This window comes from Cherax quadricarinatus, chromosome 75, assembly GCF_038502225.1.
Source record: "Cherax quadricarinatus isolate ZL_2023a chromosome 75, ASM3850222v1, whole genome shotgun sequence".
In the NCBI taxonomy this organism is placed as follows: Eukaryota; Metazoa; Arthropoda; class Malacostraca; order Decapoda; family Parastacidae; genus Cherax; species Cherax quadricarinatus.
This window is the reverse complement of record NC_091366.1, coordinates 1250567-1268100: the sequence shown is the minus strand read 5'-3', so window position 1 is coordinate 1268100 and position 17534 is coordinate 1250567. Positions and strand designations below refer to the sequence as shown.

General features: G+C 44.1%; 1 protein-coding gene across 4 annotated transcripts in view; it reads right to left on the bottom strand.

Annotated features, from left to right (window-relative positions):
• The window catches only part of LOC128705625 (glucose dehydrogenase [FAD, quinone]), a 73355-nt gene that overhangs the window by 29279 nt on the left and 26542 nt on the right, over nucleotides 1-17534 (bottom strand). For 2 of the 4 annotated variants that reach the window (XR_011394104.1, XM_070100870.1), the window contains exons 2-4: nucleotides 16236-16404; nucleotides 4429-4637; nucleotides 1378-1564 (exon numbers count right to left, since the gene is read on the bottom strand). Coding sequence is in view for 3 of the 4 variants with exons in the window: in XM_070100870.1 (XP_069956971.1) it covers nucleotides 1378-1564; nucleotides 4429-4637; nucleotides 16236-16395 (556 nt within the window). In the remaining variant the exon portion in view is untranslated. Of the gene's footprint in view, nucleotides 1-1377; nucleotides 1565-4428; nucleotides 4638-6126; nucleotides 6288-16235; nucleotides 16405-17534 lie in introns of those variants that run through there. The other 2 variants (XM_070100871.1, XM_070100872.1) reach the window with 2 other exon arrangements.

Genomic DNA, 17534 nt, shown 5'->3' with positions numbered 1-17534 from the left:
TTTTCACTTTACAACAGTAGCCCAGAACCTAACCTGCTGTATAAGTGGGGCCCACCTGTATTTCACACAGTGTGCAAAATAACCACCATGGAAGAAAGTGGTGAATTTCAAAGTGCTTTCATGATTTCTCACATTATCAAGGAACTGTTTCTTGGTAATGTGAGAAATCACAAAAGAACTTGGAAATTCACTATTTTTTCACAGTGGTTATTTTCTAGTGTGATATTACCTGTTCATTGTGATCTTATTGCATTCATACATAGTATAATAACAGAAAATAGGATTAATAACAGAATATATTTCATACATACTATAATAAAAGATAGTCTTTTATAGTCTAATTACGGTATAAATATGGTACTGTCCTGTTAAATTAAATATGGCAAATATCTTCCTCTGGACACTCACACAGCTCTTGATCCATGGAAATGGAGCTATCCTTCTTTTCCACCACCAAAATACTGGTATGATAACCTCAGTTTTTAAAGGGGTGGAGGGGTAAGCCAGGGAAAGGCTTCGGTCAGATGACTAAAAGCTCCAGTGGTGGGTCATTGTATGACTAAGACCTACGTCAGGAAACACTTGTCCTGTTTACTGATGAATCTTTCCTAACCTAACCTCCCCTCACCTAACCTAATGTCCCCTAACCTAATCTACCCTAACCTAACCTACCCTAACCTAACCTAACGTCCCCTAACCTAACCTCCCCTAACCTAACCTAACGTCCCCTAACCTAATCTACCCTAACCTAACCTACCCTAACCCAACCTATCCTAGCCTAGCCTAACCTAACCAAACCTCACCTAACCTCACCTCACCTAACCTAACCTAACCTAACCTAACCTAAACTAACCTTCCCTTCCTCGAATTAAACCTGATTATATTTTTCATTTCCTAGGTGGAGAACAGGAGGGTTAAGGGAGACATGATAACGACATATAAAAATACTGCAAGGAATTGACAAGGTGGACAGAGACAGGATGTTCCAGTGATGGGACACAGCAACAAGGCAAGTTGAAGGCTCAGATGAGTCAAAGGGATGTTAGGAAGTATTTCTTCAGTCACAGGGGTGTCAGGAAGTGGAACAATCTGGCAAGTGACGTAGTGGCAGGCTCCATACATAGTTTTAAGATGAGGTTTGATAAAGTTCATGGAGCAGGGAGAGAGAGGACCTAGTAGCGATCAGTGAAGAGGAGGGGCCAGGAGCTATGAATTGACCCCTGCAACCAGAAATAGGTGAGTACACACACACAGAGACTCAACCCCTCCAACCCCATGAAATAAAAGCAGCCGGCCAGACTGACAGTAATCAAATAGAGAATGCATCTATAAATCTGCAGTGGAACACTGGAAAGTAATACACAGGTTATAACTTACCAGTTTCCCCGACTGGCCCCCTATAATCCTCTTGTTTAATGAAGTATGGGAGGACGCTGAGGTAGTCCCAGCCTGGGTTGCCCATTGCTGCCCACCGGTCAAAGTCCCTCCTGTTACCTCTAACATATAACATGCTGTTGACCGTGGAGCCACCACCCAGCACCCGCCCCTGGTGCTGCCTCGCCGCCTGTGGTGTACAAGAAAGTCAGATTTATTTCCAGTGGGACCCTTGTTCAAGTTTCAAAATTATTTAGATCATGTGGATAGAATTTCACTTGGCTAATGTAAGTATACTGAAGAGATGGTTTGAAGAGATCTTTGGTGAAGGACCTTGAATCTAGTGTCCCATGGCTTGGTTGGCAGTACACTCACCTCACTCATTGAGAGGTTTGATCCCCAGCATATGTGAAAACGTTGGATGTTTCCTAACATCTGCTGTTCCCGTTCACCTAGCAGTAAGTAGGTACCTGAGTGTTAGTTACCTTACACCTGCTGTCACTGTTCACCTGGCAAGTAAGTAGGTACCTGAGTGTTAGTGGACTGGTGTGGGTGGCATCCTGGGGGACAAGTTCAAAGGACCACACTGGAAATAAGACAGACAGTCCCTCGATGACACATTGACTTTCTTGGGTTATCCTGAGTGGCTAACATTCCCTACCCTGGGTTATGCTGGGTGGCTAACCCTCCCTACCCTGGGTTATCCTGGGTGGCTAACACTCCCTACCCTAGGTTTTCCTGGGTGGCTAACCCTCCCCACCCTAGGGTTATCCTGGCTAGCTAACAATCCCTACCCTTGGTTATCCTGGCTGGCTAACAATCCCTACCCTGGGTTATCCTGGTTGGCTAACAATCCCTACCCTGGGTTATCCTGGCTGGCTAGCCCTCCCTACCCTGGGTTATCCTGGCTGGCTAGCACTCCCTACCCTGGGTTATCCTGGCTGGCTAACCCACAGACTGGATATGTATCTGTGTATATACACTTAGAGGTGTGTTTGTGTACATACATTGACTATTAATAACTATTTTAGGCCCGAGTCACTCTGTACAGGTGACGTCCTGCCTTGATGACCCTCGTGTAGTAGATAGACTTCAAACCCAAGTGAAGATAATAACCAACAAATTGGAACTACACTCCTCTTCCTCTGATCAAACCTAAATACCTCTGGTTCCCCAGTGGGAAGTGCAGTTCCTGCACTCTAGAGAAAAGTCGGGGATATTTGCTGTATTGAAATGTAGTATCGACTCTGGCAAGACAGTGATGGAGTGAGTGATGATGAATGCTGCTTCTTCTACAGGACAGTGCTCTATGACCCCTATGAATTTAGCGCTTAGTTATAATTCTACGGGTCACCCTGCCTAGGTGGGAGATGGCTAGTGTGATAATAATTACACAGGAAAGTTCATAACGAGACATATACATGTAATTATACTTATGCTAATGAGATTTTTTAAGTATATACACAAGTCAGGAAATAGAAGCTACTTACACAGTTTCTTCAGATATTTAACAATAAGTGTGAGTACAAGGTCAGCCAGGTGCAGGTATTTATATGGTATACTAGATGTTAAATTTGACACAGTTCAGAGGTCATAACATCACATCTATTGTCTCAATTTACAATATTAATTAGCCTAATTACATTTTCAAAGCCTCGGGAAGATTATTCGCAAACTTGATGTAATATATACACTGAGATGTGTATGTACATACACATTTCAGTGTATATACACTGAAATGTGTATGTCTCAGTGTATATATACTGAGATGTGTATGTCTCATTGTATATGCACAGATGTGTATGTCTCAGTGTATATACACTGAGATGTGTATAACTGTGTATACACTGAGATGTGTATAACTGTATATACACTGAGATGTGTATAACTGTATATACACTGAGATGTGTATGTATCTCAGTGTATATACACAGAGGTGTATATTCCTCAAAGAGTCAACTTTAATCACTATTGAAGGTATGAAAGTATTCTTGAGTGGTGGTGACCAAGTGACATACTGGTGACATACAACCTTAATGACCTTCACATAGTAGACAGGCTTTAAACGCCTCACTTAACCCCTTCATTAACCATTTCCAGACCTTCACCTTACTAAATTACTATGACAGCTTTCAAGTCAAGGTGAGAGAGACATTATAGAAAATTTTTACTCTATAGACCTTTTAAGAGACCCATAAACCAAATGAACAAAAAAATGGACTCTCTCCCTGGTAACATATTTCTTTTGACTCTTTTTTGATTGGGTAGTTTTATAAATGTAAAAACTTGACCAAGACAATGTTGATTTAAGGCTCACTGCTGCTGTAATATTGAGAAAAAAATAGATCAATGAACCAGCTTATTATTGAGAGAATGTTTGCTCTGTTAGGAACTGGGTCAAGTTCTGTGTTGGATAAAGCTGATAGAGCTGGACACAACTCTGCTAGAGCTGGATAAAGCTAACTTAGAGCTGGATATAGCCATGTTAAAGCTGGACACAACTCTGCTAGAGCTGGATAAAGCTAACTTAGAGCTGGATATAGCCATCTTAAAGCTGGACAGAACTCTGCTAGAGCTGGATAAAGCCCTGATAAAGCTGAACAGACCCATGTTAGAGCTGGAGAAAGTTAACTTAGAGCTGGATAAACCCCTATTAAATCTGGATAGAGCTTCAGAAACCTGCCAGAGCTAAATAAAGCTCTACATAGAGCATTATCCCAATAAAACATATGGTTTTTTAATAAAACCCAGAATTACCATAAGTCTAAGGACCTTGTTTTATAAGTCATATTACAGAGTCTAGGTTTAAAGTCAAAATTATCAATCAAAATTTGCAAAATATCTGTATATACTGTTTTGATAATTAGGTAGCATTAGGTTTTGATAATTATGTAGCATTGCTTGAAGGAACAAGTCACCATATGTAAGACTTTTCTTAGTGTTATTCTAGTGGGTAATTTAAACTATGTATGATAATTGACTATGTATGATAATTATAATTATGTGTACCTGTGCTTAAATAAAGTTAATTATGAGTCAGACAGGACATCATACCTTATTAATAAAGTTTTGGGAGGCATATTTCTGTGGTACCGTTCTGTACCCCCAGTCCAAGGAGTACCTGGGTATGTAAGCTATGGGAGTGAAGCTTGGTATGTTGGTCTCCAAGGGTGGAGGAGGACCTGCCTCCAGTAAGAGTATCCTCCAGTGTGGTACTTCAGAGAGTCTGGCAGCCATCACACATCCTGCTGCTCCTCCACCCACTGTGGGCAAGTATATATGGTTAGTTAGTCCACCCACTGTGGGGAAGTATATTGGGTTAGTTAGTCCACCCACTGTGGGGAAGTATATTGGGTTAGTTAGTCCACCCACTGTGGGGAGTATACTGAGTTAGTTAGTCCACCCACTGTGGGGAAGTATATTGGGTTAGTTATTCCACCCACTGTGGGGAAGTATATTGGGTTAGTTAGTCCACCCACTATGGGGAAGTATATTGGGTTAGTGAGTCCACCCATTGTGGGCAAGTATATTGGGTTAGTTATTCCACCCACTGTGGGGAAGTATATTGGGTTAGTTAGTCCACCCACTGTGGGGAAGTATATTGGGTTAGTTCCACCCACTAACTAACCCAATATACTTTCCCTGTGGGGAAGTATATTGGGTTAGTCCACCCACTGTGGGGAAGTATATTTGGTTAGTTAGTCCACCCACTATGGGCAAGTATATATGGTTAGTTAGTCCACCCACTGTGGGGAAGTATATTGGGTTAGTTAGTCCACCCACTGTGGGGAAGTATATTGGGTTAGTTAGCCACCCACTGTGGGGAAGTATATTGGGTTAGTTAGTCCACCCACTGTGGGGAAGTATATTGGGTTAGTTAGTCCACCCACTGTGGGGAAGTATATTGGGTTAGTTAGTCCACCCACTGTGGGAAGTATACTGTATTAGTTAGTCCACCCACTGTGGGGAAGTATATTGGGTTAGTTCACCCACTGTAGGCAAGTATATTGGGTTAGTCCACCCACTGTGGGCAAGAATATTGTCCTAACTAAACCTAATGAAACACCACTACATCCCACTGACACAGCTAACAAGATAAACGACTTCTTCTCAACCATAGGATCTAATCTCGCCAGTAAAATCCCACATACCAATGCCCATGCCGGGGACTACCTAGATGGAAATTTCCCTAATTCCTTCTATCTTGCACCAACTGAGCCCTAGGAAGTCATTGAGATTATAAAGTCACTTAAAAATAACTCGGGGAATCTGTCTCATGTCCCACCATTACTGTACAAGCAAGCGGCCCATGTCCTTTCGCATGCTATTTCATTACTTTTTAACAAGTCACTAGAAACTAGCACCTTCCCGAAACTACTCAAGATGGCAAGGGTTACACCAATACATAAAGGTGGTGACCCTACAGACTTAAACAACTATAGGCCAATATCTAACTTACCATTGCTATCCAAAATCTTTGAGAAACTCGTGCACAGGAGACTATATTCATTTATAACAGCACAAAACATACTCAACCCCTGCCAGTTTGGATTCAGGAAAAATAAAAGCACTAATGATGCAATCATAAAAATGCTAGACCTGCTTTACACAGCATTGGAAAATAAGGAATATCCACTAGGAATTTTTATTGACCTAAGAAAAGCTTTTGACACAGTAGACCACGACATCCTACTTCACAAACTTGATCATTACGGTATAAGAGGCCATGCGCTTGCTTATTTCAAATCTTACATTACTAATAGGTATCAGTACGTCACCATTAAAGACACAGCATCAGCAACACGGCCACTTGATACTGGAGTTCCACAGGGAAGTGTCCTTGGTCCCCTGCTCTTCCTCATATACATCAATGACCTTCCATACGTATCCCAACACCTGAAACCCATTCTCTTTGCTGACGACATGACTTATGTCATCTCTCACCCTAATTTTGCCACCCTCAACACCATTGTTAACGAGGAGCTGATCAAAATATCGACTTGGATGACAGCCAATAAACTTACGCTTAACACTGACAAAACCTACTATATTATGTTTGGTAGCAGAGCAGGAGATGCACAAATTAACATTAAGATTGACAACACTCTAATTACCAGAAATTATGGGGGAAAATTCCTAGGCTTATACCTTGACAACAACCTGAATTTCAGCACCCATATCCAGCATATAGCCAAAAAAGTATCCAAAACGGTTGGGATCCTCTCCAAGATACGATACTACGTGCCGCAAAATGCCCTTCTCACACTATACCACTCACTTATTTATCCATACCTCACCTATGCTATTTGTGCTTGGGGATCAACTGCAGCAACACACCTAAAGCCAATAATAACCCAACAAAAAGCTGCAGTAAGAATAATCACTAAATCCCATCCCTGGCAACACACCCCCCACTCTTCATAGATCTAAACTTGCTCCCAGTTCAGTACATCCACACTTACTACTGTGCAATCTATATCTACAGGGCCTTAAACTCTAATATCAGCCTTGACCTAAAACGCTTTCTTGATAGTTGTGACAGAACCCACAGGCATAACACCAGACACAAACATCTCTACGACATTCCCCGTGTCCGACTAAACCTTTACAAAAATTCAATGTATGTCAAAGGCCCTAAAATCTGGAATACCCTACCTGAGAACTCTAGAACTGCAGACACATTCATCACCTTCAAAACTACCATTAGAAAACATCTTATCTCCCTGATACACCCCGTCAACTAACTACACGAATACCACCTGGTGGTTCACACTTACACTCACTCACTCATTTGACCATAAACGGAAATATTAATCTCAGTCTTAAAATAATGAATCCTGTGATACTCCAATACTGAAACTATGTACTGTGCCAAAACAAAAGCATTCACATTGCTAAACTCACAAACTAGTATTTAGTCACTTAGCCATAATACCAACTTACCTCATAATTTGTAATATTTTACAATTAAGAATAAAACTAAGTATGCCCGAAATGCCTAGCCATGCTAAGCGTTCTAGTGGTACACTCTGTAATCACAATTTTACTACATGTAAACCAAACAATAACCAAATTTCTGTAAACTCAGCATTGTAATCCTTATAGAGAATAAACTTTGAATTTGAATATGAAAGTATATTGGGTTAGTTAGTCCACCCACTGTGGGAAGTATACTGTATTAGTTAGTTCACCCACTGTGGGGAAGTATATTGGGTTAGTCAACCCACTGTGGGGAAGTATATTGGGTTAGTTAGTCCACCCACTGTGGGGAGTATATTGGGTTAGTCAACCCACTGTGGGGAAGTATATTGGGCTAGTTAGTCCACCCACTGTGGGGAGTATATTGGGTTAGTTAGTCTACCCACTGTGGGCAAGTATATTGAGTTAGTTAGTCCACCCACTGTGTTCATCAAGAACTGCAAGAAGCCCCTATCACGAGCCTTTTCCATCCTGTGGAGAGGGAGCATGGACACGGGGGTCGTCCCACAGTTACTAAAAACAACAGACATAGCCCCACTCCACAAAGGGGGCAGTAAAGCAACAGCAAAGAACTACAGACCGATAGCACTAACATCCCATATCATAAAAATCTTTGAAAGGGTCCTAAGAAGCAAGATCACCACCCATCTAGAAACCCATCAGTTACACAACCCAGGGCAACATGGGTTTAGAACAGGTCGCTCCTGTCTGTCTCAACTACTGGATCACTACGACAAGGTCCTAAATGCACTAGAAGACAAAAAGAATGCAGATGTAATATATACAGACTTTGCAAAAGCCTTCGACAAGTGTGACCATGGCGTAATAGCGCACAAAATGCGTGCTAAAGGAATAACAGGAAAAGTCGGTCGATGGATCTATAATTTCCTCACTAACAGAACACAGAGAGTAGTCGTCAACAGAGTAAAGTCCGAGGCAGCTAGGGTGAAAAGCTCTGTTCCACAAGGCACAGTACTAGCTCCCATCTTGTTCCTCATCCTCATATCCGACATAGACAAGGATGTCAGCCACAGCACCGTGTCTTCCTTTGCAGATGACACCCGAATCTGCATGACAGTGTCTTCCATTGCAGACACTGCAAGGCTCCAGGCGGACATCAACCAAATCTTTCAGTGGGCTGCAGAAAACAATATGAAGTTCAACGATGAGAAATTTCAATTACTCAGATATGGTAAACATGAGGAAATTAAATCTTCATCAGAGTACAAAACAAATTCTGGCCACAAAATAGAGCGAAACACCAACGTCAAAGACCTGGGAGTGATCATGTCGGAGGATCTCACCTTCAAGGACCATAACATTGTATCAATCGCATCTGCTAGAAAAATGACAGGATGGATAATGAGAACCTTCAAAACTAGGGAGGCCAAGCCCATGATGACACTCTTCAGGTCACTTGTTCTATCTAGGCTGGAATATTGCTGCACACTAACAGCACCTTTCAAGGCAGGTGAAATTGCCGACCTAGAAAATGTAGAGAGAACTTTCACGGCGCGCATAACGGAGATAAAACACCTCAATTACTGGGAGCGCTTGAGGTTCCTAAACCTGTATTCCCTGGAACGCAGGAGGGAGAGATACATGATTATATACACCTGGAAAATCCTAGAGGGACTAGTGCCGAACTTGCACATGAAAATCACTCACTACGAGAGCAAAAGACTTGGCAGACGATGCAACATCCCCCCAATGAAAAGCAGGGGTGTCACTAGCACGTTAAGAGACCATACAATAAGTGTCAGGGGCCCGAGACTGTTCAACTGCCTCCCAGCACACATAAGGGGGATTACCAACAGACCCCTGGCAGTCTTCAAGCTGGCACTGGACAAACACCTAAAGTCAGTTCCTGATTAGCCGGGCTGTGGCTCGTACGTTGGTTTGCGTGCAGCCAGCAGCAACAGCCTGGTTGATCAGGCTCTGATCCACCAGGAGGCCTGGTCACAGACCGGGTCGCGGGGGCGTTGACCCCCGGAAGTCTCTCCAGGTAAACTCCAGGTTAGTTCCACCCACTGTGGGAAGTATGCTGGGTTAGTTCCATTCACTGTGGGAAGTATACTGGGTTAGTTCCACCCACTGTGGGAAGTATACTGGGATAGTTAGTTCCATTCACTGTGGGAAGTATACTGGGTTAGTTCCATTCACTGTGAGAAGTATACTGGGTTCCACCCACTGTGGGAAGTATACTGGGTTCCACCCACTGTGGGAAGTATACTGGGTTCCACTCACTGTGGGAAGTATACTGGGTTCCACTCACTGTGGGAAATATACTGGTTTCCACCCACTGTGGGAAATATACTGGGTTCCACTCACTGTGGGAAGTATACTGGGTTCCACTCACTGTGGGAAATATACTGGGTTCCACTCACTGTGGGAAGTATACTGGGTTCCACTCACTGTGGGAAGTATACTGGGTTCCACCCACTGTGGGAAGTATACTGGGTTAGTTCCATTCACTGTGAGAAGTATACTGGGTTCCACCCACTGTGGGAAGTATACTGGGTTCCACCCACTGTGGGAAGTATACTGGGTTAGTTCCACCCACTGTGGAAAGTATGCTGGGTTAGTTCCATTCACTGTGGGAAGTATACTGGGATAGTTAGTTCCACTCACTGTGGGAAATATACTGGTTTCCACCCACTGTGGGAAATATACTGGGTTCCACTCACTGTGGGAAATATACTGGGTTCCACTCACTGTGGGAAGTATACTGAGTTCCACTCACTGTGGGAAGTATACTGGGTTCCACCCACTGTGGGAAGTATACTGGGTTAGTTCCACCCACTGTGGGAAGTATACTGGGATAGTTAGTTCCATTCACTGTGGGAAGTATACTGGGTTAGTTCCATTCACTGTGAGAAGTATACTGGGTTCCACCCACTGTGGGAAGTATACTGGGTTCCACCCACTGTGGGAAGTATGCTGGGTTCCACTCACTGCGGGAAGTATACTGGGTTCCACTCACTGTGGGAAGTATACTGGTTTCCACCCACTGTGGGAAATATACAGGGTTCCACTCACTGTGGGAAGTATACTGGGTTCCACTCACTGTGGGAAATATACTGGGTTCCACTCACTGTGGGAAGTATACTGGGTTCCACTCACTGTTTACCTGAAGTTTACCTGGAGAGAGTTTCGGGGGTCAACGCCCCCGCGGCCCGGTCTGTGACCAGGCCTCCTGGTGGATCAGCGCTTGATCAACCAGGCTGTTGCTGCTGGCTGCACGCAAACCAACGTACGAGCCACAGCCCGGCTGATCAGGAACTGACTTTAGGTGCTTGTCCAGTGCCAGCTTGAAGACTGCCAGGGGTCTGTTGGTAATCCCCCTTATGTGTGCTGGGAGGCAGTTGAACAGTCTCGGGCCCCTGACACTTATTGTATGGTCTCTTAACGTGCTAGTGACACCCCTGCTTTTCATTGGGGGGATGGTGCATCGTCTGCCAAGTCTTTTGCTTTCGTAGTGAGTGATTTTCGTGTGCAAGTTCGGTACTAGTCCCTCTAGGATTTTCCAGGTGTATATAATCATGTATCTCTCCCTCCTGCGTTCCAGGGAATACAGGTTTAGAAACCTCAAGCGCTCCCAGTAATTGAGGTGTTTTATCTCCGTTATGCGCGCCGTGAAAGTTCTCTGTACATTTTCTAGGTCGGCAATTTCACCTGCCTTGAAAGGTGCTGTTAGAGTGCAGCAATATTCCAGCCTAGATAGAACAAGTGACCTGAAGAGTGTCATCATGGGCTTGGCCTCCCTAGTTTTGAAGGTTCTCATTATCCATCCTGTCATTTTTCTAGCAGATGCGATTGATACAATGTTATGGTCCTTGAAGGTGAGATCCTCCGACATAATCACTCCCAGGTCTTTGACGTTGGTGTTTCGCTCTATTTTGTGGCCAGAATTTGTTTTGTACTCTGATGAAGATTTAATTTCCTCATGTTTACCATATCTGAGTAATTGAAATTTCTCATCGTTGAACTTCATATTGTTTTCTGCAGCCCACTGAAAGATTTGGTTGATGTCCGCCTGGAGCCTTGCAGTGTCTGCAATGGAAGACACTGTCATGCAGATTCGGGTGTCATCTGCAAAGGAAGACACGGTGCTGTGGCTGACATCCTTGTCTATGTCGGATATGAGGATGAGGAACAAGATGGGAGCTAGTACTGTGCCTTGTGGAACAGAGCTTTTCACCGTAGCTGCCTCGGACTTTACTCTGTTGACGACTACTCTCTGTGTTCTGTTAGTGAGGAAATTATAGATCCATCGACCGACTTTTCCTGTTATTCCTTTAGCACGCATTTTGTGCGCTATTACGCCATGGTCACACTTGTCGAAGGCTTTTGCAAAGTCTGTATATATTACATCTGCATTCTTTTTGTCTTCTAGTGCATTTAGGACCTTGTCGTAGTGATCCAGTAGTTGAGACAGACAGGAGCGACCTGTTCTAAACCCATGTTGCCCTGGGTTGTGTAACTGATGGGTTTCTAGATGGGTGGTGATCTTGCTTCTTAGGACCCTTTCAAAGATTTTTATGATATGGGATGTTAGTGCTATTGGTCTGTAGTTCTTTGCTGTTGCTTTACTGCCCCCTTTGTGGAGTGGGGCTATGTCTGTTGTTTTTAGTAACTGAGGGACGACCCCCGTGTCCATGCTCCCTCTCCATAGGATGGAAAAGGCTCGTGATAGGGGCTTCTTGCAGTTCTTGATGAACACAGAGTTCCATGAGTCTGGCCCTGGGGCAGAGTGCATGGGCATGTCATTTATCGCCTGTTCGAAGTCATTTGGCGTCAGGATAACATCGGATAGGCTTGTGTTAATCAAATTTTGTGGCTCTCTCATAAAAAATTCATTTTGATCTTCGACTCTCAGTCTGGTTAGCGGCTTGCTAAAAACTGAGTCATATTGGGACTTGAGTAGCTCACTCATTTCCTTGCTGTCATCTGTGTAGGACCCATCTTGTTTAAGTAGGGGCCCAATACTGGACGTTGTTCTCGATTTTGATTTGGCATAGGAGAAGAAATACTTTGGGTTTCTTTCGATTTCATTTATGGCTTTTAGTTCTTCCCGCGATTCCTGACTCCTAAAGGATTCTTTTAGCTTAAGTTCGATGCTTGCTATTTCTCTGACCAGTGTCTCCCTGCGCATTTCAGATATATTGACCTCTTTTAGCCGCTCTGTTATTCTTTTCCGTCGCCTGTAAAGGGAGCACCTGTCTCTTTCTATTTTACATCTACTCCTCCTTTTTCTTAGAGGAATAAGCACTGTGGGAAGTATACTGGGTTCCACCCACTGTGGGAAGTATACTGGGTTAGTTCCATTCACTGTGAGAAGTATACTGGGTTCCACCCACTGTGGGAAGTATACTGGGTTCCACCCACTGTGGGAAGTATACTGGGTTCCACTCACTGCGGGAAGTATACTGGGTTCCACTCACTGTGGGAAGTATACTGGTTTCCACCCACTGTGGGAAGTATACTGGGTTCCACTCACTGTGGGAAGTATACTGGGTTCCACTCACTGTGGGAAGTATACTGGGTTCCACTCACTGTGGGAAGTATACTGGGTTCTGCTCACTGTGGGAAGTATACTGGGTTCCACTCACTGTGGGAAGTATACTGGGTTAAACCCACTGTGGGAAGTATACTGGGTTCCACTCACTGTGGGAAGTATACTGGGTTCCACCCACTGTGGGAAGTATACTGGGTTCTGCTCACTGTGGGAAGTATACTGGGTTCCACTCACTGTGGGAAGTATACTGGGTTCCACCCACTGTGGGAAGTAAACTGGGTTCCACCCACTATGGGAAGTATACTGGGTTCCACTCACTGTGGGAAGTATACTGGGTTCCACTCACTGTGGGAAGTATACTGGGTTCCACTCACTGTGGGAAGTCTACTGGGTTCCACTCACTGTGGGAAGTATACTGGGTTCCACTCACTGTGGGAAGTATACTGGGTTCCACTCACTGTGGGAAGTATACTGGGTTCCACTCGCTGTGGGAAGTATACTGGGTTCCACTCACTGTGGGAAGTATACTGGGTTCCACTCACTGTGGGAAGTATACTGGGTTCCACTCACTGTGGGAAGTATACTGGTTTCCACTCACTGTGGGAAGAATACTGGGTTCTGCTCACTGTGGGAAGTATACTGGGTTCCACCCACTGTGGGAAGTATACTGACCAGCCGGGCTGTGGCTCGTACGTTGGTTTGCGTGCAGCCAGCAGCAACAGCCTGGTTGATCAGGCTCTGATCCACCAGGAGGCCTGGTCACAGACCGGGCCGCAGGGGCGTTGACCCCCGGAACTCTCTCCAGGTAAACTCCAGGTTCTGCTTACTGTGGGAAGTATACTGGGTTTACCTAGAGTTTACCTGGAGAGAGTTCCGGGGGTCAACGCCCCCGCGGCCCGGTCTGTGACCAGGCCTCATGGTGGATCAGGGCCTGATCAACCAGGCTGTTACTGCTGGCTGCCCGCAAACCAACGTACGAGCCACAGCCCGGCTGGTCAGGAACCGACTTTAGGTGCTTGTCCAGTGCCAGCTTGAAGACTGCCAGGGGTCTGTTGGTAATCCCCCTTATGTATGCTGGGAGGCAGTTGAACAGTCTCGGGCCCCTGACACTTATTGTATGGTCTCTTAACGTGCTAGTGACACCCCTGCTTTTCATTGGGGGGGATGTTGCATCATCTGCCAAGTCTTTTGCTTTCGTAGTGAGTGATTTTCGTGTGCAAGTTCGGTACTAGTCCCTCTAGGATTTTCCAGGTGTATATAATCATGTATCTCTCCCGCCTGCGTTCCAGGGAATACAGTTTTAATAACCTCAAGCGCTCCCAGATTATGTTGTGATCTGAGTATATTGTTTTTGATATGGTGACATTTCTTATCAGATCATCATTGTTAGTGAAGATGAGGTCTAGTGTATTCTCCAGTCTAGTAGGCTCTATTATTTCCTGGTTTAAGTTGAATTTTGTGGAGAGATTTAAAAGCTCGTGTGAGTGTGAGTTTTCATCAGAGCTGCCTCCTGGTGTTATTACTGCAACAATATTATTTGCTATATTCCTCCATTTTAGGTGCCTTAAGTTGAAATCCCCCAGGAGCAAGATGTTGGGTGCAGGAGCTGGAATATTTTCCAGACAGTGCTCAATTTTTAACAGCTGTTTAACACTGTGTCAAGTTCTGTCCTGTTTGATCCACTGTGTCAAGTTCCTTCCTGTTTGATCCAGTGTGTCAAGTTCCTTCCTGTTTGATCCAGTGTGTCAAGTTCCTTCCTGTTTGATCCAGTGTATCAAGTTCCTTCCTGTTTGATCCAGTGTGTCAAGTTCCTTCCTGTTTGATCCAGTGTGTCAAGTTCCTTCCCGTTTGATCCACTGTGTCAAGTTCCTTCCTGTTTGATCCACTGTGTCAAGTTCCTTCCTGTTTGATCCACTGTGTCAAGTTCCTTCCTGTTTGATTCAGTGTGTCAAGTTCCTTCCTGTTTGATCCACTGTGTCAAGTTCCGTCCTGTTTGATCCACTGTGTCAAGTTCCTTCCTGTTTGATCCACTGTGTCAAGTTCCTTCCTGTTTGATCCAGTGTGTCAATTTCCTTCCTGTTTGATCCAGTGTGTCAAGTTCCTTCCTGTTTGATCCAGTGTGTCAAGTTCCTTCCTGTTTGATCCACTGTGTCAAGTTCCTTCCTGTTTGATCAAGTGTGTCAAGTTCCTTCCTGTTTGATCCACTGTGTCAAGTTCCTTCCTGTTTGATCCACTGTGTCAAGTTCCTTCCTGTTTGATCCAGTGTGTCAAGTTCCTTCCTGTTTGATCCAGTGTGTCAAGTTCCTTCCTATTTGATCCACTGTGTCAAGTTCCTTCCTGTTTGATCCACTGTGTCAAGTTCTGTCTTGTTTGATCCAGTGTGTCAAGTTCCTTCCTGTTTGATCCACTGTGTCAAGTTCCTTCCTGTTTGATCCACTGTGTCAAGTTCCTTCCAGTTTGATCCACTGTGTCAAGTTCCTTCCTGTTTGATCCACTGTGTCAAGTTCTGTCCTGTTTGATCCACTGTGTCACTTAGTTCCTTACTGTCTGATCCACTGTGTCAAGTTCTGTCCTGTTTGATCCACTGTGTCAAGTTCCTTACTGTTTGATCCATTGTGTCAAGTTCTGTCCTGTTTGATCCACTGTGTCACTTAGTTCCTTACTGTTTGATCCACCGTGTCAAGTTCCTTCCTGTTTGATCCACTGTGTCAAGTTCCTTACTGTTTGATCCACTGTGTCAAGTTCCTTACTGTTTGATCCACTGTGTCAAGTTCCTTACTGTTTGATCCACTGTGTCAAGTTCCTTACTGTTTGATCCACTGTGTCAAGTTCTGTCCTGTTTGATCCACTGTGTCACTTAGTTCCTTACTGTCTGATCCACTGTGTCAAGTTCTGTCCTGTTTGATCCACTGTGTCAAGTTCCTTACTGTTTGATCCATTGTGTCAAGTTCTGTCCTGTTTGATCCACTGTGTCACTTAGTTCCTTACTGTTTGATCCACCGTGTCAAGTTCCTTCCTGTTTGATCCACTGTGTCAAGTTCCTTACTGTTTGATCCACTGTGTCAAGTTCCTTACTGTTTGATCCACTGTGTCAAGTTCCTTACTGTTTGATCCACTCTGTCAAGTTCCTTACTGTTTGATCCACTGTGTCAAGTTCCTTACTGTTTGATCCACTGTGTCAAGTTCCTTACTGTTTGATCCACTGTGTCAAGTTCCTTACTGTTTGATCCACTGTGTCAAGTTCTGTCCTGTTTAATAATAATAAGAAGAGAAGAATAAACAAAAATACCCAAACAACAATCTAATCAATATTAAAAAGCGAATAATTAGACCACTAAGAAGTCAACAAAAGCAATAATCTTACCTATTATAAAGTCATAGTCAGCAGCCAGAGGTCCATTTATCTCGAAGAGATCTTTGCCAGCCTCCGGTAAGACAGTCAACAACAGCAGACGTAATATTGGCAGTAAAAAATTGGTTGTGGCGCCCACTATTGAGTCTCTCAACGCACTGATGTCCACCATCTTGTACACCTGCAACAAAATGTGCTTTGTTATGTGGTTCGATCCCCGGAGAGGGTGGAAACACTGGGGTGTGTTTCCTTAAGGCACTTGCTACTGTCTCTGCTCACCTAGCAGTAGGTAGGTACCTGAGTGTTAGTCACCTTACACCTGCTGTCACTGTTCACCTAGCAGTAAGTAGGTACCAGGGTGTTAGTCACCTTACACCTGCTGTCACTGTTCACCTAGCAGTAAGTAGGTACCAGGGTGTTAGTCACCTTACACCTGCTGTCACTGTTCACCTAGTAGTAAGTAGGTACCTGGGTGTTAGTCGACTAGTATGGGTGGCATCCTGGGGACAGCATTGACCTAATCTGCGGGAAATGCTCAGCATAACAAGGGACTTTCTATATAATAGTATGTCATTGATGTCAGCTATGGTCTGTATACCTTGTAGAAATTAAGATTATTATTATTAATTAGGCTTCTGTGAATTATTATAATTACTGTATTACATGAGCAAATTACAGGCAAGTAATTTGGGTGAGGTAAGTGGGACTTAAGTCAGAGTACGTCACAGAACTAACCCTTAATGTCCACTTCATCAACACTGGCACAAAAAGCTAGATCTAACATTAAATTAAGAATTACGGTAAATTAAAGTTAAGATAAGATAAGATTTCGTTCGGATTTTTAACCCCGGAGGGTTAGCCACCCAGGATAACCCAAGAAAGTCAGTGCGTCATCGAGGACTGTCTAACTTATTTCCATTGGGGTCCTTAATCTTGTCCCCCAGGATGCGACCCACACCAGTCGACTAACACCCAGGTACCTATTTGCTGCTAGGTGAACAGGACAACAGGTGTAAGGAAACGTGTCGAAATGTTTCCACCCGCCGGGAATCGAACCCGGGCCCTCCGTGTGTGAAGCGGGAGCTTTAGCCACCAGGCCACGGGTGTGGACTGTATGATTAGTGTTGCTGAGCACACAGAATATAATTATTGTACATAAGGGATATGACCATCACTCATGGAAGTGCACCATTAGTCTTTTCATTTAGATCACTAACTTGTGTTATTAGAAAAGACATTCATATCACCATTTGCCATTTAATTACTGTAGAAGGATCACACCGCAACACCTGTCTGACACCTAGACCCTAC